This window comes from Falco rusticolus, chromosome 11, assembly GCF_015220075.1.
Source record: "Falco rusticolus isolate bFalRus1 chromosome 11, bFalRus1.pri, whole genome shotgun sequence".
Classification (NCBI taxonomy): Eukaryota; Metazoa; Chordata; class Aves; order Falconiformes; family Falconidae; genus Falco; species Falco rusticolus.
The window spans coordinates 17,039,508-17,066,278 of NC_051197.1; the positions used below are offsets into that span (position 1 = coordinate 17,039,508).

Genomic DNA, 26,771 nt, shown 5'->3' on the forward strand with positions numbered 1-26,771 from the left:
CGTCAAGAAAGGGAGTAACTCAGTAGTTTTAAGAGTAGAAGAATACTGAGGGACTCAGGAAGCATGAAGTTTCAGGCTGTATTCTCATAACTGAATTTATTTTTACATTGTAGGATAAAACAGGGGGGAAAATCACCCAGACTAGGTTTTTATATGAAATGTATAAACATGAATGTCCTGATTTTGGCTGGGATAGAGTTAATTTTCTTCCAAGTAGCTGGTATAATGCTGTAATTTGTATTTTGGATGAGAATAACGTGATCTTTTTAGTTGTTGCTACATAGTGTTTATACAAAGTCAAAGACCTTTCAGCTTCTTGTGCTCTGCCAGCAAGAAGGCTGGAGGGGCCCAAGAAGTTGGGAGGGGACACCACCAGGACAGCTGGCTCAGACTGGCCACAGGGATATTCCATACCATATGATGTCATGCTCAGTACATAAACTGGGGGAAAAGCTGGTCAGGGGTTGCTGTTTGGCAACTGGCTGGGCATCGGTCAGTGAGTGGTGAGCAATTGCATTGTGCGTCACTTGTTCTGTATATTTTAATTCTTTTATCATTATTATTATTATTATCATTATTATTTTCTTCCTTTTCTGTCCCATTATGCTGCCTTTATCTCAACAAATTTTCTCTCTTTTACTCTTCCAATTCTCTCCCTCATCCTGCTGTGGGCGGAGTAAGCAAGCAGCTGTGTGGTGCTTAGTTGCCAGTTGAGATTAAACCATGACAATGGACTAGAACAGATTTTCCTCTTAGATATGTGTGATAATCATTAGCCATTAGTGATCATTAGTTATTTTCTCCCTCTCACTCACATGCCAACTGCTTAAACATTCAAGAAAAGAGGAAGGATGTTAAAAGTGAGAACTGAAAAAACACATCCAGTGCCCCACAAATGCCAAACAGCCCATCTGCTAAAGGTGGAAGTACTGTCTACTTAAGGCATTTTCCTAAGCAGTACTGTTCTGTTTAGGGCTCTTTAGGAAACCAGCAATTAAAAGTAGGCATTCCAAATCCTACAAAAACACTTTAACCCATGAGGGTTTGAAGGATGGGAGTCTTCTTCCTCTTCCATCCTGGTTATGCTAGAAAGGAGAGGTATCTAACCATTTTATGAAGGAAAAAGTGGAGTGTCAAGGCTGTCAGTCAACCCACCACAGAAAGCAACACTTTCTTCTCTGGCAGGTGAGGGTCACGTGTCACGGGCAGCAACAGGGTACAAGCTTCAGGGAAGAACTAGCAGTATGTTGTTTCGAGAAGAGCTAGACCTAATTGGTTGTTTTCAAGTCCAGCCCGAACATACCACTCTTCCAAGGCATTATTAGAGCACACCTCACCTGAGGTGGTGCTTCTGCCTCAAGGTCAAGCACGGCTGCTCTCAGTTGTTTGGCATCTCTGTCTTCTTGTGGAACTCCATCAAAAGGAACTGTTAACACTTAGCATCAATGAAAGCTATTAAGCAAAATAATTGCATCTGCATTTCAAAATTTAAAATCTTTGATACTGCTTTCTTTTCACATATCCTACACTGACATCAAAAGAAAGCGTAATCAGCTCTCATATGACCTGAGCATTATAAAATAGAGCCATGAGACCTTTATATACAAATAAAACCTATTTTAAGAAGCAGAAACAAACTCACCATATAGTTTTTGTATATAGATACTTACATGCATGTGTAAGTGAGATAATAAAAGCTGAAAAAAGTAAAACGTATTCAAGCAAAGCAAACAAGTACACACAACAGCTTTCAGGCCCTGTCCTTATCAGTACCAAAGGTACAATGGGAACTTTACATTGCCCGGGCTTTGTTTTGGTTTAATTCCTGGAATCTGACTGTCATGTAAGCAAGGTTTCCTTGATCGTTACAGTTGCTTCCTTTCTCTGGAATTCACTTGTCATAATGCTCTAGAATTTCCTCTGACTTCATCAAATTTAGCCAAACATTACTATTTGGAATATGAGGTAAGTAACTAAATGACCAGGATCATATTCAATCTGGGAATATTAGTTTGTTGCCAATGATGCCACATTGTACATGTTTTCTGGCTGCTAGCCCATGGCAGAGGTCCTTTGTTGTCTTCCTGGGCATTTGAAAATCATGATGAAAGATGTTAAAATAATGGAAATTGATTTCTGCTTCCAATTTGCTTGATTGCTGGCATTAACTTATGCTAGTAAAGGTATTTTCAAATACTCCCTTTGTGACGCTTTGGTGCTGTTCATAGTTGCATCTCAGTATACATTTATCTAAACAAGCTCTTTTAATAGCCTTTTTCTGAAGGCCTTCTTAAAAATTCTTTCCCAGCTTATATTTTCATGGCCTATCCAAAAGCAATTTTTCACGAAGACAAGATTTGACTTACAAAAGCTCTGGACTCGCACAGCGGGAGCGGGGGGGGGGCACCTGTCCCCTCAGGGCCGGGCCGGGCCGGGCCGCAGTGCCCCGGGGTGGCGGGGGTTCCACCGTGGGGCGGCGGACAAACGTGCCCCGAGCGGGCCGCCACCGCCCACACGCGGGGCCTCTGCCCCTCCCGCCCGCCCCGCTAGCTCGTTTGTACGGTAAAGGCCGCGAACGGCTGCGGGGAGCCTCACCTCCCCCACGGCGGGCTGCGGCTCGCTCCGGAGCCAGCCCCAGCCCCGGCCCCGGCCGCAGCCGCAGGCCCTGGGGCGCGCCGATAACGGCCGGCGCTCCCTGAGGCGGGGACGCGTGCCGAGGCGCCCAGGGCGGCCGCCCCCAGCGGCGGGACGCGCCGCCCGCCCCGCCCCGCCCCGCCCCCTGTCCCCTCACGGCAGCGCGAGGCGAGGCGGGGCGCCGCCGCCGCTCCACCGGCCGATCCGGGCCCTGCGGCTGACGCCGCGGCAGCGGCCAATCTCTGGCGGCGCCCGGCCGGGCCGGCACCGCCCCCCGGCGGCTCCCCACAGGGACGGGTCGGAGCGGCCGCTGCCGCGGGTGCCCGGGCTGAGTCAGCGCCTCCTCCTCCGCCGAAGATGAACATCATGGACTTCAATGTGAAGAAGCTGGCGGCCGACGCGGGCACCTTCCTGAGCCGCGCCGTGCAGGTACGCCCCGGCCGCTCCTGCGGGGGCCTCGCCGCGACTGGGCTTCGCTGCGACTGGGCTTCGCTGCCGTGGCCCTGGCTGCGGGAGGTGGGCGAGGCCCGCGCTGGGGCCGCGCTGGGGCCGGCGCGGGGCGTTTTCCGGGGAGCTGCGCTCCGCCCCGGGCCGGGCAGCGGCGGCCGGGAGGGGCCGGGCCCGCCGCGGGCTCCCGACGCTGAGGGAGCGTCCGGCTGGGCTGCGCTGGCGAGGGGCGAGCGCGGAGCCGGGGCCGGGCGGCGGTGTGCCGCGGTGCAGTGCCGCCCGTCAGGCCAGCGCTTTCCCCGCAGCCCCTGCCAGCCCTGGGCGCGGCCCGGGTGCCGTCGGTCTGGCCGCGGAGCAGCTGGTCGGGGGGGGCGGTGGGGGGGCTGAGGCAGCCCAAGGTCAGGGCAGGCGGAGGGGAGAAGGCGCCGGGGCTGGGCGGGACGAGCCGGGCGGGCATCGGCTGCGAGCGGACACGGTGGGGCTCTGGGCGTGGGCAGGACAAAGGTGTGTCTGCTGAAAGGAGCCGGTGTCTTCAGTGGCAGCTGAAAACGTGTGCCGCTGCCCGGTCGGTGGGATTCGAGCTCTGATGTGACACGTCAAAGTGTCGGCATAGGCTTTCTGGTTTTGTTTGAGCTTTAGTTTCGTTTTTAAGCTTGTTTGGTAGCCCATTGTTTCTGAATCGGTCTTCCCCTTTCTTCACGATAAGGGCACTATAATTGGCTTTTGTTCCTTCGCTGTTGTCTTGAGCCGTAATCCCCTTTCTTTATATAATCAAACCTGAACAGATTTCCTGTAGGGAGGGGGACATCCAGACAGTGCCTAGTAATCCACTCTGGTTTCTTACGAGTTCTCGCTGGGGTCACGGTCAGGTGTGGAACATGGTTAAAGTCTCTCTCTGCTCTGATCGGGCCCATCTATTGCCCTAAATCTCAGTAATCCAGCAGGAGCAATGATCGGCAGCACAGCCAAGCTCCGAAAATGCAAACTAGCCAGAAAACGTTGTTAAAATTTAAATGAACTTAAAGCAGTCGTTGTGGCTGCTCCTTCTCTTTGTGATGGAGGTCTTCCCATGCTCCCCCCCGCCCCCGCTTCCAGGCCTACACGTCTCCCGGACCAGCTCTTCCTTTCCAGCCTCCACCCCTTTCCCTTTTCTTGCTGGACAAGGGGAAAAAAAAAAAAGGAGATACAGTTCACCCTTCTTTGTAAAATCCTGTGATGGGACCTTTTCATTTCATATCTTTTATCGTGCATTTTTACATTTTAATCAGCTTATTGCATTAAATCTAATGTGGGTTTTTGCAGTCTGTAGTGGTTAAAAGGTCATGTGAACTGTGGTTTGCTCCATTATGCTCTATCTGCATTGTTGGTTTACATCTGAATAGCTACATTAGTTACTTGCTTAATCTGAACTAAGATTCTGTGGAAATGTGGAAGTAATAATTTTGTTCTACCAGCTGCCACTTTCCCCTAAACAGAGAAGTTTAATGAAGCCGTTGAGGGGGAGGAGCAAATTGCTAACATGTTCATATTATCTGAGTAACTCATGTTCTGTGTGCTCCTGTTGCTTCATCTGTTAAGTTCCTACGTAAGGCCTACAGATAATATTAAGGGGCAGTAATTCTGTTGATTTTTTTTTTTTTCTTTAATGTCATCTGGGTGTAGATTTTGTGTACTTCAGTAAAAATTGCAGTTCTGTGTATTCAGAGAAGCTGTTATGTTCAGGCATTGCTGAATGATATGATATAATCTGACACTAGTTGCTTTGGGATATTACAAACAAGCAAAAAAACCCCAAACCCTATGAAACAGTTCAGCAGCACAAAATGGTATGTAGGAAAACCACGTAAAATTTTAATTTCAACTTACAGGATGGTGAGTGACTTGTTAGTGTTTCACAGGCTTGTCGGGCTTTTCTGTTACAAGGGGACTGGGGCTCTGTTACCCACAACCACCCGATACTCATGTTCCAGGAAACCTGTTCCTTCTGTGGATGAGATTATACTGTGTTCTAAGTGCTATAATCTACAGAAAAATCAAGCCTATTGGTCATCTTCATCCAAAACCTATCCTTCCTTCTGGCACTAGCCAGAAGATGCTTGAAGGAGTCCTTTTGTCAGTCTTGCAATAGTTGCTGTTTGTGGATCAAAGTAGCAAATGGTTATAGTCAGTTAAGGTGAAATAAATAATGCCATGGAGTGTGGCAAGAGGAATGTAAGCCCTTTCTCTTGCCAGGCAGTGTAATCAACAAGCTGCCTGTCTAGTGGTCAGGAATGAGCTGGGCTTTCACTCTGTGGTAGCAGAAATGCTTTTATTGTTCGTGACTTTTGTCTGAAGTTAAAGGCTTATCTTAATGTAATTTCTCCTTCTAGTGATTTTGCAATGTAGACTTGGAATGCCAATTGGGCTGTGATCAGTTATATACAAAACACTACGATCTCTTTCTGTGTGAGCTGGTCATTGTCAGGCAACCTGTGTGTATATTTTGAATTTAATAAAGATAGATGGATGGATTAGATGGTTTACTAATACAATTTTTTTTCCAGCAAGTGCTTACAGTAAGTATCTCTGTATGATGTAGTTTAAGCTGTAATAAAATGGAAAATAAAACTTTCAGAGTGCTAATCAAAGTAGAAAATCGTTAGTATCTGCCTTTCTTGGAACAGTTCTTCTAAGCAGAAGAAAAATTCTTGAGTTTTAACCACCTTGCTTATTTTGTTCTTACCCTTAAGGGATGGAACAATGTTTGAAAAAGGACATAAAACAAAGACCAGTTCAAACTTAGGTTTCAGGGTAGCCGAGATGGGGAAATCAGAGTGGCAGCACTGTTGCATTAAACCATGCTTCTGTCAATCTGCAATTTAACATGCTGCTTGATACTGCTAAAATCAAATTTTTCCTTTAAGTGTATGTATGAAACCTAATGTTGGGATCTTCGCTAAGCAATCTTGACACTACTGAGATTTATGGAAATATTAACAGGAAAGCCCATTTTATGTACAAATATTCTTCTTTGTGATTAGTAAAAAATAATTTCAAAACCATTTATATTGTGTTTTAATGAATCTGTACAAAGTTTTTGAGAACAACTTACAGTGTATGACTTCTTTTTAAAGAGCCTTTTAAACGATAGTAGTAATACATCCATAAAGAAATACTGTTCTTCCCTATACTGAAAATGAACTTTTTCATGAAGGCAATTTGCTTTTATATAGAGCTGCAAACGCTGCAGCATTTTCTAGACTTCAGATGTGCGTGCTATCAAAGCTGGTTTTTTTTCTACATGGGATGGAAATTAAACCAAACTTGGACAATGCAATTTACTTGTATTCCTGTTTCCCGCTGCCCACCAAAGAACTTGTTAAGAATGAAGTTTGACAGTCAAAATGCTTCCAGTCCTATTATGTGCTTAATTGGTAAGCTTGTTAGAGATTTAATCATAAGCCAGGTTCCTCTGAAAATGCCTGGCTTTGAACAGGCTGTCAAGTGATGAGATCATCATTGTCATGAGGAACTGCTGCTCTGAAGAGAGGCAGGCAAAACACTGTTCCGGTTTTGCTTGGTTCCCTGATGTGAAACGTGCAGCTTCCCCCTCTCCCGGGGAGCTGGGATTGAAGTACAAACTCTCTGTGGATTAATGAAAGTTGGCATGAATTTAGTATCAAGTGAAATGAATTGTCTGCTGGATTTATTTATCTAAAGTGGATTTACATTGTATTTCATTGTCACTGAAAACACAGCTAGGAAGAGAAAGAAGAGGTCATCTTACTGTTTCTTTAAGGCATAACAGCATCAGTTATATCTAAACAGTTCATCATCAGACATGGATTTGTCTTATTCTAAAATGCAAGCTACCCCCCACCCTCAAAGATATATATTCCACAACTTCCCAGGGAAGCCCATTTTAGGTTTTAATCCTTTTCTTTAAAAGCCTTCTCTAATGTCTTCAGTTTATTTCTAATTTAAATTTTCATGCTGAAGTTTAAACTCACTATCTTTGTCCTATTTGCTGTGGACAAGACAATATTTTTTAAACACATTAAAGGTAGCTGCAATGAGAATCTGTTGTGTCTTCAGATTTTACTGTGGGAGAAGGGACAAACTTAATTACAAAATACACAAGATTGAAGTAATCTTTTAATTGTATTTGGTACCTCTGGACTCTTGGCTGGTATTTCAAAGTGCACTATGCAAAATTGGACAAAATGCTTCAAGTGAGAACTCTCAGTACCAAGTAGAGCAGAGGATTTCTTCATAATGTTGTAAATCACCGTCCTTGTCTTAGTCTGATTAACACCCTCCGGCCCCTTTTTTTTTTCCCTAATAGTAAGGGTGTGTTGTTGAACTTTCAACTTTATTCTTAGATTTGTATTGATGACTGGATAATGGTTATATCTTTGAAAATATGAACTGCAACTATTATGAGTGAATAATTACTGTCATAAACTTGTACTGAGAAACTATTTATATGAACTAACTGTTTTCAACCTGACTCATAGTTCACAGAAGAAAAGCTTGGTCAAGCAGAGAAGACTGAACTGGATGCTCACCTGGAGAACCTTCTCAGCAAAGCAGAATGCACAAAATTGTGGACAGAAAAAATAATGAAACAAACAGAAGTATTATTGCAGCCAAATCCAAGTAAGAGCCCTTCAGGTTCTTGTTTGCAACTTTTGAATTAATAGATTTGCCAATGTAAATGTTTACTGCAGTAAGTATTGCATAAGTTATGACTAAATATAGCAGGTTTAAAATTTTGAAGGCTGGAGTTAGGGAAAGCACATTTTGAAGAGCTGCTGCGAATCAGAGATACTGTACCAATTGCGGCTATTTCCTTAACCCTTCAAATGGGAAAAGCTTTAGACAGAGCTCTTTAAACTATAGCATTTGTTCCATATTCTGGTCAGTCTCAGGCTGACTGGTTTTTCAGTTGTTTTCTGTTCAATTGAATTTCCCATTACTTCCAGAAATCTTAGGTAGCTGTAAGAACTCAAGTTCTTCATGGGGTACAGTCGATTAAGAAATGTCATTACTATTTCATTGCTTTGAATTGTCTGCACAATACAATTCCGTTTCAAGCAGGCAGGATGAACTGAAATGCCTGTCTTTAACAATTCCTTTACTAGAGAATGATTACATTGTTACACCATATTTAGGCAATGGAATAAAGTCTCAAATATATATTTCATCACTGCTGTATCTCTTACTACAACAATGATAGAAAAAAAACATGGGTAGAAGAAATGTAGTTTTCTGGTGTGTTAATTTTGTTTCTGAAAATGCTGCTATGAGTAGTAACATTGATGGTATCTGTTTCAGACTCATATCCTACAGTTACCTGTGCCATTCATGGCAGTTGTACTAGAGTTGGCAGCTGTAGGAATTTTTAGTGTATAGAACTAGATTTCAAGTCAAGACCTGGTCTCTAGTCACCGGGTGAAATACTATTAAAAAAAAAAATTCTAAACCCCGTTTAGGTTTGCTGAAATGATAAAATTATAATACTGCTAATACCTCTGCACTGAAAACATAAATAATTCTCCTTGTAGTGACATACTCAGGATTTATTAGTACAGGTAAATCATACACTGATAGCACTTCTCTAATGCCAACTAGATAAATTTGTTACAAACCTGATCTTTGAAGTACTATTTTGGAAGCCTGTTGCATCCTTCAGATCCATAAAAGCAGTATTTAAAAAGCACACATAAAACCCAAAACAACTAATCCTGTGGAAAGAATGCAGTAGAATTTTTAGAATATTCCAGCTCAAATTTCTGCCTTTTTCAAGACCAGAGGAAATGGTTGTCTTGTTCATTTAATTCAGTATTTGTAATACCTATTGACTTTTTCAGAAACTTATAATTGTGGAATATTGAATTACTAATGGAAGGCTGGTAGGACAGTGTGAGGAGGATTGAGTAGGATAGTGTATGGTAGTATCTCAGTTATGCTGACCAGTCAGTTTTCTGATGGCTAAAAATACTCGGCGTTAAGCAGTGGTCTTCATCTGTGAATGTAACTTCAGCTGTTTGGCAGCCTACTTGGGAGGACTATCACATGCTGTAGAAAGCTTCTTTTGGTTGTTTTTAACGCAATGACTCTGGGGGAGGAAAAATTACTTTCAATCACATTTTTAATTGTACCTTTATGTCAGGCCTATGTAATAGATAATTTCGGATTACTTTTCAGTTCTTTTGTCATTTACTAATAGCTAAATGTTACGGATAGAGTAACATTTACTTAAAGAAAAACCAATAAGAATTTGCATCATTTTTGGTTTGCCCTTGGTGCCAGGGAATGCACTGGTACCCGTGTTTGTATGTGCCAAGTTAATTTTTGTGACCTTCATGAGAAAGTAGTTGTTTAATACAGTGCTGATGAACGTCGTCTAATTAACAGTGTTGTTTTGGGTTCCTTCAAAGTGGCAGTTTTTTTCATTGGAGATCTTCTTTGTGGCTGTCTGTACTATTGCAGGCTGAAATTAGTTCATAGTGACCGCATATATGAAGTGAGCTAGTTATGAAGTCAAAACAGGTGGTCAGAGAAATTGGGTGCTGTATCTGAGGAGTTTGCTGTTGTAATTAACAGTGTCCTGTTCATATCTGTGAAGCTTTTACACCTAAGCAGCATACTGTGGCTTAATATTATGATAGATGGATATTAATGATCATATAGTCATGACAGTTTTTTTTTTAATAATTTTGTTGCTCAAACTAAGGGAAGATGGGAATATGAAATGAAACACTTCCTAATATCTGTAATAGTTTCTTTCAGAGCACTTTAAGGAAGCAGGGGGAGTGGGAAAGAGATGATAGAATTTCTGGGGCTATCAAACTTTCAGAATATTTTAATAAGGAACCTAGAGGAGTAGCTGAACTTTATTCCTACACTGCTAATTCTAGTGAACAATTTTCGCAGTTTTTTCCTAGAGGTGGAAAAAAAGACTGGTTTTGCTGAGGAGTGTTCTATTATGCTCTTACAGTGAAGACTTCTCAACAAAACTTTGAAAAACTGTATAAATATGCTGATAAAAGGGAGAAGAAAAGTATAATTTTTCACTTTCACAGGTTGTTCTAAGAAACATTTGAATGTGGCATGACAAACATGGAATACAGTCAGTTTCCAAGAACAGTGTCTTCAGTTTAACATTGTTCACTTAATGTTGTTTAATGGCCAGCTTTTGAATTTATTTTTTTTTGTTGTTGTTTCTGTTTCTAGCTTGTGTTGTGAATGACAGTGCTTATTTCAAATAAACATTTTTTTTAGATGCCAGAATAGAAGAATTTGTCTATGAGAAGCTGGACCGCAAAGCACCAAGTCGCATGAATAATCCAGAGTTACTAGGCCAGTACATGATTGATGCTGGGAATGAATTTGGCCCAGGAACAGCCTATGGTAAGTAGAACCAAAAAATATGTCTGGCGTTGCAGAAATGAAGGGGGGGAAAATGCACAGATCTAGGTTTTCTTAGTGTAAAATGATATTTCTTGTCTTCTAGATAAAACAGTTCAATATTTTGTATCAGTTTGAGCTGACTTGCTGTACAACTGTGAGCATTAGGAGATCAATGATGGGCTTTCTATCCAAATCTATTAATAGAATCTGCTGTTGGAATGAGAACAGACTTTGTGGATGGATAATTTTCTTACTAGAAAAAATAATTCTGAAATTTGGTTTCCTTGTTAAAAGAACACATTTTATTTGTGGTGTGGAGTGAAAATGTTATCTGAAAATAATTTCTGTAGGAAGCCTTTCTAACTTTACTGTATTCCTGCTTTTCTTAATATATAATATTTTGCTAAAGGTGAGAGTATAGAACATAATCTAGATTTTCTTCTTTCTCCAGCAAATTTATATACCCTATGACAGGAGGGTTGGGGGTGTTACGTCTAGTGTTTTTACACTGACAGTAATTAAAAAGTCTAATTCTAGTATTCTCTGCAACTCTTAAAGTTGCAGATAACAGATTTAGCTGTTAATTTAACTTAACAAACTGAAATGCGTAGGTGTATGTGTGTGTATATATATAATATAGCCTGCAATCAAAGTGATAGTTAGCTCTTTAGTTGCTTTTGTGAAAATTGCAGTGGGAGGGAAAACTTTTGTTCTGGGAAGAATGCGATCTTTATATGTGGAAATAATGGTGTTCCTTTTCAAAAGAAGGAAAGTGCACTTTAAAAAAAAAAAAAAGTAAATGCTTTATAGAAGACTTATGGGATACAAAATCAATAATGGCAGGCTTTGTCTCTCTTACTTTCACGTGGTTTTATGCTGTTATCTGTGGCCTTCCTTCTGATCATCAGCCTCAGGTCTTGCTCTCTAACATCAAATAGCGTTGTACTTACAGGCACACTGTCCCTTAACTTGCAGAATTTTTAGAATTCAGGCAAGTCACGTAAACTATTAGCAGAAAGATAGATACACGTACCTTACATTTGGTGTCACAAAATATTTCAGTGTTTTTTCTAAGCCAGGTCAGCCTGTTGAAACGTAATAATAACAACTGTATCCTTGGTATGCTACCTTAAGTTTAAATATCTAACTTGCAACCAAATTTCGAAGTATTGTTCAGTTAATATACAAATGTGTATTTATAAATTGGAGTAGATGAAGGTGGGGGGAAGCACATTATTTTCCAGGAGCTAAGTGATGTTTTTCCTTGTGACCAACTACTCCTGACTTAAACAGAAATGTAGTATAAAGGGAGAAGGTTGTTGGACTAAAATAAGTGAAGTGTGATATCCATCTAAAGTAATTGTTCACAATGGAATTGCCATAGTTAGTGCCACTACTACAATGCTGTATCTGTTCTCATTGAAATCTTGCCTTGACCTGTGATTGTTACTGATTGAAATGGTTTGGTTTGGGTGTTGTTTATTTACGGTGGGGTTTTTTTGTAGCTGATTCAGATTTCTTTTGAAAGCCCTTGTGATGGCATTGGATTATCTTTCAGACTGCTGGTCTAAACATTCCTGCCTGTAGAAACCTGCTTTGTTAACCACCTGCCTGAATCACTATGAAACTAATTTTTTTTTTTTTTTCCTTTGCAGGAAATGCGCTCATCAAGTGTGGAGAAACACAAAAGCGAATTGGGACAGCAGACAGAGAACTAATTCAAACTTCTGCTATAAACTTTCTCACTCCTCTGAGAAACTTTATTGAAGGAGACTACAAAACTATTACTGTAAGTTGAGTTGTGCATTCCTTGGCATTTCACACCGATTGTAACTGTAAATCTTCAAAATGAAGTAGTGGGTAATTGTATGTTATTGCTGTACTCAAACTGATGGAGAAAAACTCAGGCAGAATTTGTACCTTCAGTATGTTTTCCTTCCTTTTGATAAGGTAAAATCAAAATGACTCTGAAAACTTCCTTTTTGTAACTATTGTTCTAGTAGTTCTTGAGTATAAAATGTATGAGAATAATTAGAATCTAATTCTGCCTCTGTGTTCAACTGGAGAACCATTTTTGTGTGTGATACTTCACTAAAAAAAATTTCCAAGTAGACAGGCTTTTGCTTTCGAGTATGTGTACCTGTTCTCATGAACTAACCTAACTTGCTTTCAGAAAGAACGTAAACTATTACAAAATAAAAGACTAGATTTGGATGCAGCAAAAACCAGATTGAAGAAGGCAAAAGTTGCAGAAGCCCGAGCTGCAGTAAGTAGATTTTTATTTTTTGCTTTATTTATCCATTACTTTCAAACTTACTGATACATAGTTATAAACTTGACTGCTCAGTTATGTTTCCAGTCCTAGCTTCTTACCCTCACTACTTTTAGAGATACTTTGTAATAAATGCCTCAGTGGAACACATGGAAATGAGGGCTAATTGCTGATCAAGGTCTTAAGTCTTCTATGTTTAGATATTCCATCAAGTTGAACTTACTTGACCCAAGTATTCTCCCCTTGTTCTAGACTAGATGAGCCTGTACTCCCAAAAATTACATGCTACAGTTGGCCAAGATGGTTGTAAATTCATATTATTCAGAGGTGAAGTTTTGCTGTTTGAATCTCTACAATAGTTGAAGCATATGTACAACTACTTCCAACTGACGGACCTATTTATACTTGTAGTTTACTCTTTCTGTATTGTTTAGCATTTCACACCCCCGAACAGGCTGAGACTGCTAAACTCATACCTGTTAACCATTCTTATTCCCTCAAGAAACGCTTGTTCAAGGAGATTAAAATTATTGTTAAAAGCTTCTTTTTAAACTCTTAAAATGCCTCTAAATGGAGGAATAGGTAATTGAATGTATGCAATTTCAGCAGGATATGCTAACAGTATTTTCATAGCTATGTTTTGACTGCATCCCTGAAAGTGCAGCAGTTATGGATAATTAAGTGATTTTTCCCATAAGGGTTGACGCACACAGATGGTGAAGGAATACAGACAATTTAAATACACAGGGACAGTGTACATGATGAAGAGTCAGAAGCAGGACTTCGGATTTTGCTGGCTTTTCTGAATGGATCACTGCCCTGAAAGATCTCGGAAGTGTCATCTCTGAGACCGAGCTTCATAAATGAAGCACCTTGTGTCTTTGGGATAGTGATCCTTCTAAAAAACCAACATCATCTCTACCTGACAGTTCTGCTTCTGTGTCTCAATCCTCCACGTCATGCACACTGTCCCTGTGTATTTAAATTGTCTGTATCTTTAAAGTTCATTCATACATTTTCCCTTATATTATGTAAATTTTATGCAAAAAAGTTACTTCTCTACTTGTCAAGTGTTCTTAATTTGTAAGGCTATCAATGGAGAGCAGACCAGAGTTTTAGCTAGCTAGTAGTGGAATTTGGAAACGATAGACAGTACACTGCTCCTTTGCTTGGATTTGTTCAGACTTAAGTTTCAAAGAAAAAAAATTCCTTTGTGGCACAGTAAGCAGTTATATACCTTACTTTCTAGAGCAGTATAAAGACTGTAAGAATGTTGTTTCGATTGAGCTTAGTATTAAATTAATGGCTCTGTACTTCAGTTTTTCAGTTCCATCACCAGTGTAATTATCTAGAGCTTGGTGCTTGGACAAAATTATTGCCAGATGCTGCAACTATTGCTTGACCAGTTTTCAAAATTCATGTAGCAAGTAATTCACAGTTTTATGCACAAATAATTTAGTGCTGGTAGAGCATGAAACTCTAGGCCTCTTACTTCACTACCTTGCCAGTACTTCAATTTTAATTACATTTTAACAGCAGTGTGCATGTTTAAGAAGTATTGGATTGCAGGATTCCCAAAGAAGTGAAAAAATTGCATCTGTACTTTATTCTTTGCAGTATAGAAATGAGAACTAACCTGGATATAGATGTGATGCAAATGGTTCATCTTCTGCTGGCTCACTTATTTATGAAGGAAGATATCTGACAAACAGTGCTGAACTGATAGGCTAGCAAAGTGTATTGAGTTATGATGCAAACTTTTATGTTTTACTACTTTCTTTGACAGCATAAAGTGATAAATTGATCTACCTCTATTTTTTCCCGTTATAAAAATATTTAATATTTCATGAAATTATATACTCCCATGCTTACTGTACAACTGAAGTAGCTTAGATCAGTATTTAAAATAAAAATCTAAACAGCTTTATGTTCAGTTCATGGATTTGCTTAGCTTAAACTTGCGGTGCTTTGTGCCAGTAATCTGTTCACCTGCTATATTCATATTGTTTTAACTTGCTTTTGTCTTTTATCTATGCACTTAAGCAACTAAACACCTCTCAGCCTGAAGAGAATAACATTATGGTAAATGTCTCTTACGTGCTCAACTTGCTGCATGTAAAATGGCTAAAGGTTTGTTGGCCTTCTGTGTTCATTCATTTTCCTGTCAAATGTTTCCTCTTGCTATCCAGCTCATTCTGGTCTTGTTTCAGATGTTTTCCATTCCAGACTGGATTGGTATAGTGTACTAAATACACTTACATCAGCACAGCATTAGGTGGTGTTTTTATCAGAGTATTTCTGATAATTTTAAGTATAGGATATTATATTCTTATTTCTCTGAGTTTACTAATGTAAACTTAGAATGCAAAGGAATTGATTTATTATTTTTTTTGTCACTTCTGAAATTAATTTCACCCATTGGAGTGAAAGAAATTATGTAACTTTCCTATTTTTTTTATATGAGTAAGAGTGAATTATGTGAAATACAGGAATATGTAGAAATTGTTCCCTTCAAGTAGTGTTTTACAAATAACTGAAACTGAATAATGTCACATAAATTAATGGCTTAACTTAGAGTACAGAATATTCTAAATTTGTTGCATGGACTCAGTGTAGCTGGTTTTAGCACCATAACTGTGAAAGTGGGAAAGGAACGGGTTAATTATGTACAACATAGACTGTGCTGTTCAGCCTGTCCTAGTTTGGGTCCTGGATCTGCACAGATCTCAATTAGTGTTCCAGATTTCTCAGTTGTGATCAGATAAAAGAGTGAATAAACATGTTCGCTACATCTTGCTTCTGCAACTTTTATAAATGTTTCTTCCTAACAAAATCCCGATTGTGTCATCTTCTCACAACTGCAGAAAACAAAGGTTAAAGGAGAACAGCATTGCAAGAGGGAACTGGGTCAGCAAGCTGAAGTAATTAGTTTCTAAATTCCTTGCAGTTCTGTGATTTTGCTGTACTGCTTGCTACTACTTTAATGTTCAGTTTGAGATACCTCTGTAATATTTTAAATGTAGATTTCAATAAAAACACTTGTGCAATAGGAAATGGTAATGAAATTAGCAAGAGAAATCATTTATCTGTTTCAGTCTTTACTTAACATGGTGTTAAAACGAAAACAGCTTTTCATAGTTTTCCAATGCCTTAATACATTAAGGTAACTGAAATCCTTCTATAAGGTAACTTCGTTTGTCTGATTCATGTCATTTTCTAAGTAGTTATGTCTTCTGTTGTAATACCTTGTTTTAAATAGATTCTTGTAACGTACATGTTCAACAGGTCATATACTCTTCAGTATCTAACTTATTTCATAGATGTAGTGCTATCCATACTCACTGTAGTTTTATTGTACATGAGGGGCTTTGGACAACTGACTGATAGCACTCCTCAAATCCCTGTGAAATTTTGAGGACAGGAAAGTAGTTAAAAGCCAAAGTATGGTTGCATCCTGTATTAAAGTACAACTAATGTCTAAGTTTATATGTTTTTATTTCCCCCCTGCCCCTGCTTAATGCTGACTAGATATGGGCTGAGGAAGTGACAAAAGTAAGTAAACAATTTAGAAACTGCAGAATTCTCAAACCATAACTTGTGCAGGTCTAATGTAATAAAGGATATTGCATGTTGTTGATTTCAGTCTAATGCTTGGCAGCCTGATGCATTACATCAGAATTCACTGGTTCCCTCTAGGGCCTTTCAAACTCCAGTGGCGAAACAATGCTTGGGGCTTGTTTTATAGTAAGCTGTTCCTGGCTAACTGTCAGTTAGTACCACGAGTCTCATGTGACAAGATACAATAGAAAAAGACCTACAAGACTTGTCTCAAAATTTACTGGTATGGCATCCTGTTAAAAATGACCTCTTGAGAATGAGCTTACTTGAAAATTTTTTCAGAGAGGTTGGGGTCTAGTAATCTAGACTGTCCTGAGAAACACTGACCTTCAGCTTTTACCCAGAACATAGAACAGTAAGTAAAATGCTGGAGTGCATGCAAGAAATGCAGAGAAAAATATGCAATTTTATTAGGCATATAGAAAGCAGCACCTGTTGAGAAGAAACTACAACATACATGTTCTGCCAAAGGAGCAGTAATCCATCCAGGTTTCTAAAGGCAATCTGTCCTTCTGTGTTTGAAAGTTGGATGAAGAGATTAACGGATGTTTTACATTGAAATATAAGAAGCTTCCCAACAAGGATTTCAGACTGTCCAGTAATCTCTAGATCAATTACAGAGGTTTTTTTTGAGTTAGAACAAAAGATCTGTGTGGTGTCAATGACAAACTTTCTTCAGTTTAACTTGACCTCTGAAATGTGGAATTAGAGGATATTAAATACTGTACTATAAAACACATGGGGGAGGTACCAATGTTACATGCTTTATATACATGAATTTTTGTTAGGTGTCTTCTGAGGTGTCTGTTGTAGCCAGTGGAAGGAGCAGAGGCTTCTAGCCCATGTTCAGCACATTGAGGTTAAACCGGTTTTGAGTGTCAAGAGGAGCTCCTGTCTTTCCTTTGTCTACGGAGGAAACAAGGAGGCTCTTATTGCTGTTTTACCAATAGTGTGGCTAACAAAACATTAGGAGAGTGATTTTATTTCCTGTGTGCTTATGGTTTTGTGTTATCTCCTAGCTACAGGGTTGCAGAGTATTTCTGAGAGGTCATATATTCCTATGTGAAATTTGGGGAGATTATGAACATCTGGATATTCACTTTCAGAAACCAGGTTCATATTCTGAACTTGGGAAGCAAGTACCATTTTGAGGGGTCTTCAAGGGAGGTACCCAGTGAGGCTTTCCAGTTCTAAGAACAAAATATGACTGCAGCTGTGAGGCACCGGAAAGTTTAGGCTTGTATTTTGAGCTCTTCATTATGTTCAGAAACAAAGGTGATCAGGCCATAAGCTTTCCAGACTGAAAACCAGCTGACTTTCACCTTTACCACAAGGCGTAGAGTAGATATGCTGTCCTGCTCCTGTTCACCTAGCAGTACTGAAAATGGGGATGGGCAAAACAGATGATACACATAGTCACATAATGTAGTTTATGTAAATCTCTACAAACCCAGGAGAAGTTTAAAGTCAGCCTGTACTGGCTGAATTAATGCATGTTACTACATTACTCGCTTTGTCTTTTCTTATAGAAAGTAGTTGATTTGTTTAAATGTTCTTGAAACAAATAGAATTATTCTGATGGATAACTCCCCTTCTGATAAGTTCCTATTCTCATGTGTTTACTTACCTGGCAGGAGGAAGGAAACACTTCAGCGACTGCTGACTTCAGAGGAGACTAGACTATTTATCTCCAGATAATTTTGCTGGATTTTTAAAGGAAATGAAAATGTTGCTAGTATAGAAGGGAGTGCTTTTCTTCCTCTCCTGGCTATCAGATTTGCTTTTCTTCTCAGTTCTTAAATTTCTCTCAGGGACTGCCAGATGGATTTCACTGATAATAATACAGATTTAATAGGACAATTCCAAGCAAAGATCCTTGCCTCAACAAAGTTTGAAAACCAAATCAGTTTGTAACTTGATATACATACTGCTATCTCAGGTTTAAGAAAGAAACACATGGTACTTTACAGCTGCTTCCTCACTGTTTAATTAATGTATAAGCCTTCCCAGCTGCAGTGACTTCAGACCCAAGAAACACTTTTGATATCTGCATCATTCTTCTGTGCTCATTTCTGAGATTTAAGATCCTTCCATGCAACTTCTTGTATTGATTAACATTAGTGGAATGCAAGAGCAGAATGTCTGCAAACACATAAAATCCTTTTGAGACCAATGTTTTATCAGTATCACCTCATTAAGTTTCCTGAAAATACATTTCCTTATTTCATTTTGTTGAGAAGAGTAACTGCTGCATCTTGGACTTAATGCGGGTTTTTGCCTCTGGGTTTGTTTTTAGAAATAATGTATAAATGCATGTAAGCATTAAGGCAAGGTAATCTGGATTCCAGGCTGAGGACATTCTGTCATGGGACAGTATATATTAGAATCTTACAACACACATTTTTCTCTTTTTGTCTGTTTTGAGTTGTCGTTCCCCTCCCCCCTCCGTCTGTGTCCCCCCCCCCCCCCCAACACTTTGGCTTGTGCTAGATGGATGTCTTCTAAAACTGCTGTAACATTGCTGACTTATTTAAAGATTGCTGATAATGTTATGTAACAAGGATTAGGTTTGAATTATTTAAATATGAAACTTAAATAATTTTAATAGATTTTTTTTCTATTTGAAGTTAGAACATTTGCTATAGTTTGGATTTATTTACTTTAAAGACGCCTCAATTACAAGCTCCAGAGATAGTTTGCAATAGCTTGGTGGCCAGTATGAGACATTGATTTATGAAATATTCTATTAAAACTTACTATCAAAGATTTATATACAGCTGATTGCTGTGCAGTTACCTGACAAAAATAATGTGAGGTTTACCCTAAATTATTTGCTCGGAGCCCTGTTAACTTGAAGTGTGGAAAAAAATTATATGGTCCTTGGCTGCCACCACTATGCTGTCAGAACCCCTGGTGCAGACATTGTTTTGCCCAGGAACATTTGTATTGTTATTGGGAGAGGTGGGGTAACACTGCTGGCAGAAAAATGCCTTCCTTTTGCCTACATTGATTCTATGTGGTAGGTGTCTGATGATAAAGCTGTTTGTTGTGTATACAGGGCCTCAACATTTCTGAACCCAAAATGCAATTACTTTTTTGCTTAGTGAAGATCAGCAGTGAAAAAGCACGTTTCAAACACCAAAGCTCGTGATTAATGCCTTTATATGAGTGCCTTTGAATAAAATGGAGCTGTTGCAGTCTGAAGGCATAACAGAGTGCATTGTACAAATACTTAATGTGCATCCTTACTTTTAGTCTGAACAGGAAGTACGAATTACTCAGAGTGAATTTGACCGCCAAGCAGAGATTACCAGACTTCTCCTGGAAGGAATCAGCAGCACACACGTGAGTACCCAAAAGGGGTAGAGGGGAAAAGTCAAAATCAGGGCATTCTCTAAAAGTAACTACAGTAAGCTACTTGAGGACTTTAGGCTATAAGGCTTCACTTCAGTGTGTTAACACATCAAATTGTGTGTATTTTAGTCTTTGAATTCTGTTTACTATCCATTGAATGTAACTTTAGTCTTCTGTTAACCTTGAGAATGCAGAAGCTTTCATTTTTATCCTTTAACCTCAGCTTCCCATTCGTCAGATCAACTGAATGTTGAAACCACAAAAAAGTGCTAAAATATTTATTCTGTTATGGAAACAGTGCATGTAAATGGCATGATGCTTGAACAGCCCTGACTTTTCTGCTCAAATATGTTAGTTTTTGTGACATTTTATCCCAATTACCTGGTAAATCCAGACATCATGCCTGTGTGGCACAAATCCTTATGTGCCAGTATTGGCATTAGCACCTGACTAGGAGACCAGGCTTTCTAATGCAGCGTAGTACTTCTAGAGACTAAAAACTTGTTTTCTTTGCTGGATTTTAGGCACATCATCTTCGCTGTCTGAATGATTTTGTTGAAGCTCAGATGACCTATTACGCGCAATGTTACCAATATATGTTGGATCTCCAGAAACAACTTGGAAGGTAGTAACACTGTAAAAACTTCAGAAAAAAAAATTTTTTTTCTAAGTGGTTATGAATAGCAGGAAAACTTACACTGATGTAACAGTGGTGAACACACAGGCATGCTGGACTGAAAGGAAATATATCTGTTCTCAGGTAGCTGATATGTAGTTGCCTTAGTGCAACTACTTCCCTAAGCCTATACACAGCACCAATGCCTTTTGAGGATTGATTTACTGAGATTTTGTATATTTTGTATTTGAGGAAGGTGAGCCCATAGTAACCTCATTTAATGGCACAAAAAGGAATTTCTAGACATGTAATCATTCAGTTGTCTTACACTTCATGCTACAAAACTGCTACACAATGTGGGAAAAGTTTTTGTACTGCCTGTAAATTCCTGTTACCTCTTCATTGGTGACAGGGCACTAACTGATCTTCAATTAAACTGTGTTCTCCACACAAGTGAGTTGCTAGCATAGATATTGTATCTAGGGAGAAATGTACTTTGTAATATAAATCCAAAGCACTCACAGTGGAATGAGCAAGTTTGTCTAGTTTTACTGTTCTGTGGGTTTAGCGTTTTTAAAGTAAGAGAAGAAACTCTCTGATGTTAGTTTGTGCTCACAATCCTTTTTGTGTGATTGGTGGTGATGTAAAGAGATCTACATACTTTTCTTAAAGTCTCCCTATTCTAATTCTTCCTGAAAAATCAGCCTTTCTTAGGGTTAGACCAGACCATGTTATTTAGGTGAGCATACACATTGAAGGATTGTCAGTGCTTAGAAGTTTACTGTAGTGTCTGTTCTAAATAACTGCCTCTATAAAGTATCTCTGTTTTGTTTTTCGTGACAAGGAAATAAAAACAAAAGTGTTCTTGAGTCTTGTCCTTTTCCTGACTTGCAACTTCCTGTGGTGTTTGATTTCCTTTCCTCAGTTCATTTGAATGGGTAGTTTAAGGACTTTTATTAAAACCTCTTTAAAACTGTGATTTTAAGAAAAGCTACATCTTTAAAGTTACATTTTTGTAGGACGTGAATGTAAGTTGTAAAATTGAAAGCTTGAAAATAAACATTTACTGGATTAAGGATAAAAGCCTCTTAAATTAGAAATTAAGTGAAGTATATGTACACAACTATTTTGAGAGAATGTTTTTAAAATCTGTGCTCTTATCCTAGTGTATTTACCAAACAGAAAGCTTTAAGCATAATACCCTTAAGCTAAGGAAGAACTCCTCTTTAAAATATCTTGCTTTAGGATGTATAGCATATCCAGAATAGCTGTCTTTGTTTAAAATTTGTGTAAAAGGCTACCAGGTATTAAAAAAAAAAGTATATTTGAAGAAAATAGTGTCTTTAGGAAAACAGAAGAATGTATCTTTATGTGGCTGTGATCCGATCAAAATTTTTGATAAAATTGCTGTGACTGCTAGAAGACCAAAAGCATGGAAGCTCTGCAAAATCCTACATGCCTCAGACAGCCAAATGAAGTTTCTCTGCCTATGTGGAGTAAACCAGGAATGGTATTAAATCTTGGGTGTGTCTTTCCTTCCTTGTGCAAGGAAGTCCTACTGAACTATAATGGACAGCACTGGGACAGGGTCTCAAGTTGCACTCCTTGCTTTGGAAGAGTTCCTCAACTTACAGGCATGTAGTGCATCACAGGTGCATTAAGTAAATGGATGAGCAGGGTGTGTGTAGTGTTCTTCCTGTGTTACGCATAGGCAGATATAGTACCAAATAAATAGCTTAGGTACCTCAGCTAGATTTTGGTTGTATTGCCAACACCGTGTTGGTTTACAAGGAATATATGGTACTGAGTTACATGTGTTCTTTCCACACATCCAAGTGTGACAGTGTACCATATTCTCATATGAAAGCCAAGAGCTGTGAGGGATGTACTTTTCTTTTGAGATCACTGGTGGACCAAAGGTGTCCAGCCTCTTAAGTGAGGGTTTGTTGTGTGAAACAGAAACCTGGTTCTTAGAGTAGATGCATTATATGTTTTACCTGGGTCAGAATCTAGGGTATAAACCCCAGTCTGGTTCACATTGAGACTATTCAAGTTCCAAATGAATTGGCTGTAGGGAAGGTGGGGAGCGAAAACTTGTGCTCACTTCTCTTTACATAAATAGACATGATTTTATGGATGTTTGTCTTCAAGGCAGCACCAGCTGCTTATCCCTCTACTGGCACCCCCTCCCATGGAGCTGCTTAAAGAATAAAGTCTCCCAGGTTAAAAGCGATCCTTTTTTTTTTTTTTTAGTTCCTCAGAATGGACTAAACAAATCTATTTCAAATATTCTGGTACTCTGGCAGCTTTTTTTTCTTGCTGATAACTGATTTTGCTTGGAATTTTCTCGGCTTCCCTGACTGCCAAGCTTAAGCTTTGGTGTCATTTTTTCAAATTACTCATTACTAGTCCCCTGCTCCACAAGCTGTGAAAGTCCTGCTACTCAAGTGTTCAAAAAAAATTACAGACAACCTCTGTATAGCTGAAGCTGTCTGGCTTTGCAAAGACAGAGACTTAATGCTTTACTGATTGACAGAGTGGTTATAAAGCTTTGGCTTTTCCACTAGCTGTACAAACTAGTGACCCTTTGAACTGAACTGATTTACAAGTAATTACTGTGTTAACAGAGAACAGGTTTAGCAGTATACTAAATGGTAATTTAGCAATTGAGAAACAGCTGATTATCATTTAAAATTAAATCCCTCTGCCAACTAATCAAGTAATAAATACATCATGAGGCACAGCTGAGTTATCCCTCCAAAAATGCAGGGTCTACATTTTCCTCCCTTCGGTCTGCTCATTTGATTTGCTCAGGGAACTTAGTGAACTGGTTTGAAAAACCAACCTGGCAAATAAAAAAATATATTTTGTTGTTGTTGTTGTTGTTGTGGACTTGCAGTCTTTTCTTGGTGAGTTGAACCAGCTTTTTATGATAAAATGAGGTGAAGGTAAGCCAGAGGAGGAAGTGGAACTTCCTCCTTTTGACAGTAGTAAACTGCTAACTAAACTCACCACAGTCTCCTGAAAGTCTACCCAATTTTTATATGCAATTCAGTCTAATTGTGAAGGGGCTAGTTCTGTCCCTCACAACATACTCGTGCTGTTTCCCTTCAGTCAGGTACAACAATTGCATGACTGCAAGGTGGACATATTTTACAAGCTGTTCTTGTGGAAAGTTAGCAGTCTTCTTGATGATTTTTGTTAATCAGATTATTGAATCAACTCTAAAGCAACAAATTGCTAGATCTGACTCAAATGACGGAGAATGAACATTTGTGCAAAAAATGGGTAGAGGAGTGGCTCCACCCTGTTTGGTGGCAGTGTAAATTTACCAGATTAAGCGTAGTGTGAAGCTGTAAACTTGTGTGCAGTACTACTGCAGCCAATACAGATTTGAGCGGCCTAAATGCCACATGATCCAAAAATGAGTCACTATATTGATAGAGTTTTTACCTGCGTCATCTCCTTAAACAGCTCCTCCTATGATTATATAAGCCTGAATAGCGCTGCAGACATGGGTGTCAGAATAAGCTGATCTTGATTTATATGATTAAAGTCGCCACTGAACTACATCTTCAAGAAGAACTTAACTGAGGAGCATAGGTGGGAGGGTTTTAAGGTAGAATGAGTATTGGAATGAAGGAAGGCAGTAAAAGGACAAGGAATGACTACATCAACTGCTAAGTAAGAGGGTTTGGTCTGCCATGGATCTGCATACCAGGTTGCAGGGCAGAGTGACATGAGACAATCTCACAGATCATCATTGCCCCCTGTGCTGTTCCATTCCTCCTACCCCAAAATCTCTTGCTGCTTTGCTCATCTTTCTGCTTCTTCCACTCTTTAGCCATGTGATTCTGCCCTTTCCCTTGTATCTGCTCTGGTGCTCATCACAGTGTTTTGTGATTCAGCTTGTTAACTTAGTAGAAGATTATACACTTTTCTTTACCTTTTTTTTTTTTTTAAAAAAAAAAATTCTTTCCAGGCAGGTTAATGAGTTGAATTGACGTCATGGAAGGGTCTAGCAAACACTACAGCTGGCACCGAACAACCAGCAGCCTAACCTAGGAAGGAGGGGCTTAAGCTGATACAAGTTCATCTTTACAGTTGTCCTGGACAAGCATAACACGTGCTTTTGTTTTACAGCATGTAGTTAGCTGAATCAACGAACTCTTTTAGATTACAAAAATAATTAGGTTTTGGGGTTTTTTACTTCTTTCAGAGGGAGGCTGTGTTTATAACCTGCAGACTTCCCTGGTCTGGTTCACCAGCGCAATCTTTTGTGTAGCCACATAAAGATTTGTGGATTGAGGATGAGCAGGAGGAGGTGGAGGCTACTTTTACTGGCAGAGCTGTCAAAATAAATGTTTATTAAAATACAGTCTGAATTAAGTCTGACCAACAGTGCTTTCTTGATTTTTTTTTGTGGTTTTTTTTTTTTTTTGGGGGGGGGGGGTTAAGAGGTAATTATCAAGGGTTTTTTAAGGTGGCAATATGTCTTTTTAAGTATATTGGTTTGATTTATACTACAGGTCAGGAACAAGCATCTTTATTTAGGTTTATACAGATATTGGTACCATTCTGTTATTGCTGTCCGCTGGTGTTTGTTCTGTAGCTGATTAAAGCAAGAATGCTAATTTAGGCATGGAGGCATGTATAACTTCCTATATAGTACTGATTCACTCAGAAGTCGTTTTGTTTTCTCCCACAGCTTTCCATCTACTTTTCTCTCTAACAACAATCAGTCTTCTTCAACTCCTGTGCAGAGTGTTTCTAGTCCCTCAGTCTTGGCCTCGGCCTCTGCTTCATTGCCTTCAGTAAGCAATTCAATAGTTACTTCAGGTATCAGTGAACTGAAGTCATCAAGTGGCAGCAGGAAAGCCAGAGTTCTCTATGATTATGATGCTGCAAACAGCAGTGAATTATCACTACTTGCAGATGAGGTAAGTTTTCTATGTACCTTGATAATTTAAAACTAAAATCGGAATGTTTTTGACTGACCATTTAAGATGGGCCACATCAAGAAATCTGTGTAGTTGATATTTTTAATTAAACTTCAGTAGTACTCTTAGAGCATTGTCCTGTATCTATATACCCTAATATTCTGTAACAAGAGGTAACATCTGTTACACCAGCTCAGCTTGCGAGATTTGCTAGACAATCAAGATTCAATTGTGCTGTCTACTTTTTACCACACCTTTAGCACTATTATCAATACAATTGGCCTTTCAAACATTAAATATTGCAATTTGGGAAAAGTACAAAAATACAGCTACTTCTTGGTTTGATGGTGGTGGTTGTGCTGTGTTTGTTCCTGTTCCAATTCAATTGTACTCTTAAGTCAGAGAGCCTATACAAAGCAGGCAGAGATATACAAAAAAGCAGGGTGCTGCAAGAGAGTTCCAACTGGTAATGTGACTGGAGCTTAATCCTGGAGAAAAGCATCCACAGAAAGGTTTTCAGACTTTTTGGTTTTTTTGTTATGTTTTGTGTTGTTTTTTTTTTAAAAATATGCATTATTTAAGAAAAGAAGTCAAGTTGAGATAATTATCTAGACAGTGACATATAAGCTGTGGCCTAAGATTTTCTGTTAACGTGTAGCATATCAACACCATCTGTCTTTCTATCATGCACTTGAAGATCCAACAAACTTTCTTCTAGATAGATTGCCTGTTAAAGTTGATGGTGATATACAAGATTTATAGATAATAATAGAAGAGAAACAATAAATGGGATTTCATCAGGAAAAAAAGGGACTTTAAAATGTGCTACTACATCTACTTCTTTTCCATAGACCAGTGAAGTAATTTTTATGGGCACTAGATTATGTTCCATGGGTGCTTATATTAAGTGCTCTATTTAAGTTTATTAATCCAGTATCTAAGACCTTGGAAATCACATGAAGGTAGACTGTAATTTTTCCTGGCAAGAAAATGTTGTAATAATGCGTTTCTGTTTTTTAGGTGATAACAGTGTACAGTATCCCTGGCATGGATTCAGACTGGCTGATGGGTGAAAGGGGAAATCAGAAAGGCAAAGTGCCTATTACTTATTTAGAACTGTTAAACTAAAAGGTTGGCCTGAATAAAGACTGTCAATTATGGCAACACCATATTTATATACAATTAACGTTATGTAAGCAGGTTTAAGTGTCTTCCATGTTATTGTCTTGAGGGACAAATACCAGCCATTACAAACTGGCTTTTCTGCCAGTGTGGTTGCATGGTAAATACTCTATTCAAACTTAACATGTTTAAAGCTTTTACTTCATGTGCCAAGAACATGTTTCCTACAGATTTGTTTCTACTGAAGTTTTCACTAATACAAGCTTCTACTTTTGAGTAATCTAGATTGAAAGCAGGAGGCACTGTTTTCTACTGAAATTTTTCATTAATGGCAAAGCTTTTCTTCACATAAAATAAACTTATTGTGAACTGA

General features: G+C 39.1%; 1 protein-coding gene across 4 annotated transcripts; it reads left to right on the plus strand.

Moving 5' to 3' along the window:
* Window positions 1–2,783: 2,783 nt before the first annotated feature.
* Window positions 2,784–26,771, plus strand: SH3GLB1 (SH3 domain containing GRB2 like, endophilin B1). Of its 4 annotated transcripts, none has more exons than XM_037404800.1 (11): window positions 2,784–3,063; window positions 7,578–7,719; window positions 10,348–10,476; window positions 12,132–12,265; window positions 12,650–12,742; window positions 14,792–14,878; window positions 16,277–16,300; window positions 19,622–19,711; window positions 20,245–20,345; window positions 25,045–25,276; window positions 26,297–26,771. In XM_037404800.1, the coding sequence occupies exons 1-11, from the start codon at window positions 2,992–2,994 to the stop codon at window positions 26,402–26,404; spliced, it is 1,212 nt and encodes a 403-aa protein (XP_037260697.1). In that variant the 5' UTR covers window positions 2,784–2,991; the 3' UTR covers window positions 26,405–26,771. The 4 variants fall into 4 exon arrangements, with proteins under 4 accessions (XP_037260697.1, XP_037260694.1, XP_037260695.1 ...); XM_037404797.1 differs by having other exon boundaries at window positions 2,785–3,063; window positions 14,792–14,830; XM_037404798.1 differs by lacking the exon at window positions 14,792–14,878 and having other exon boundaries at window positions 2,785–3,063.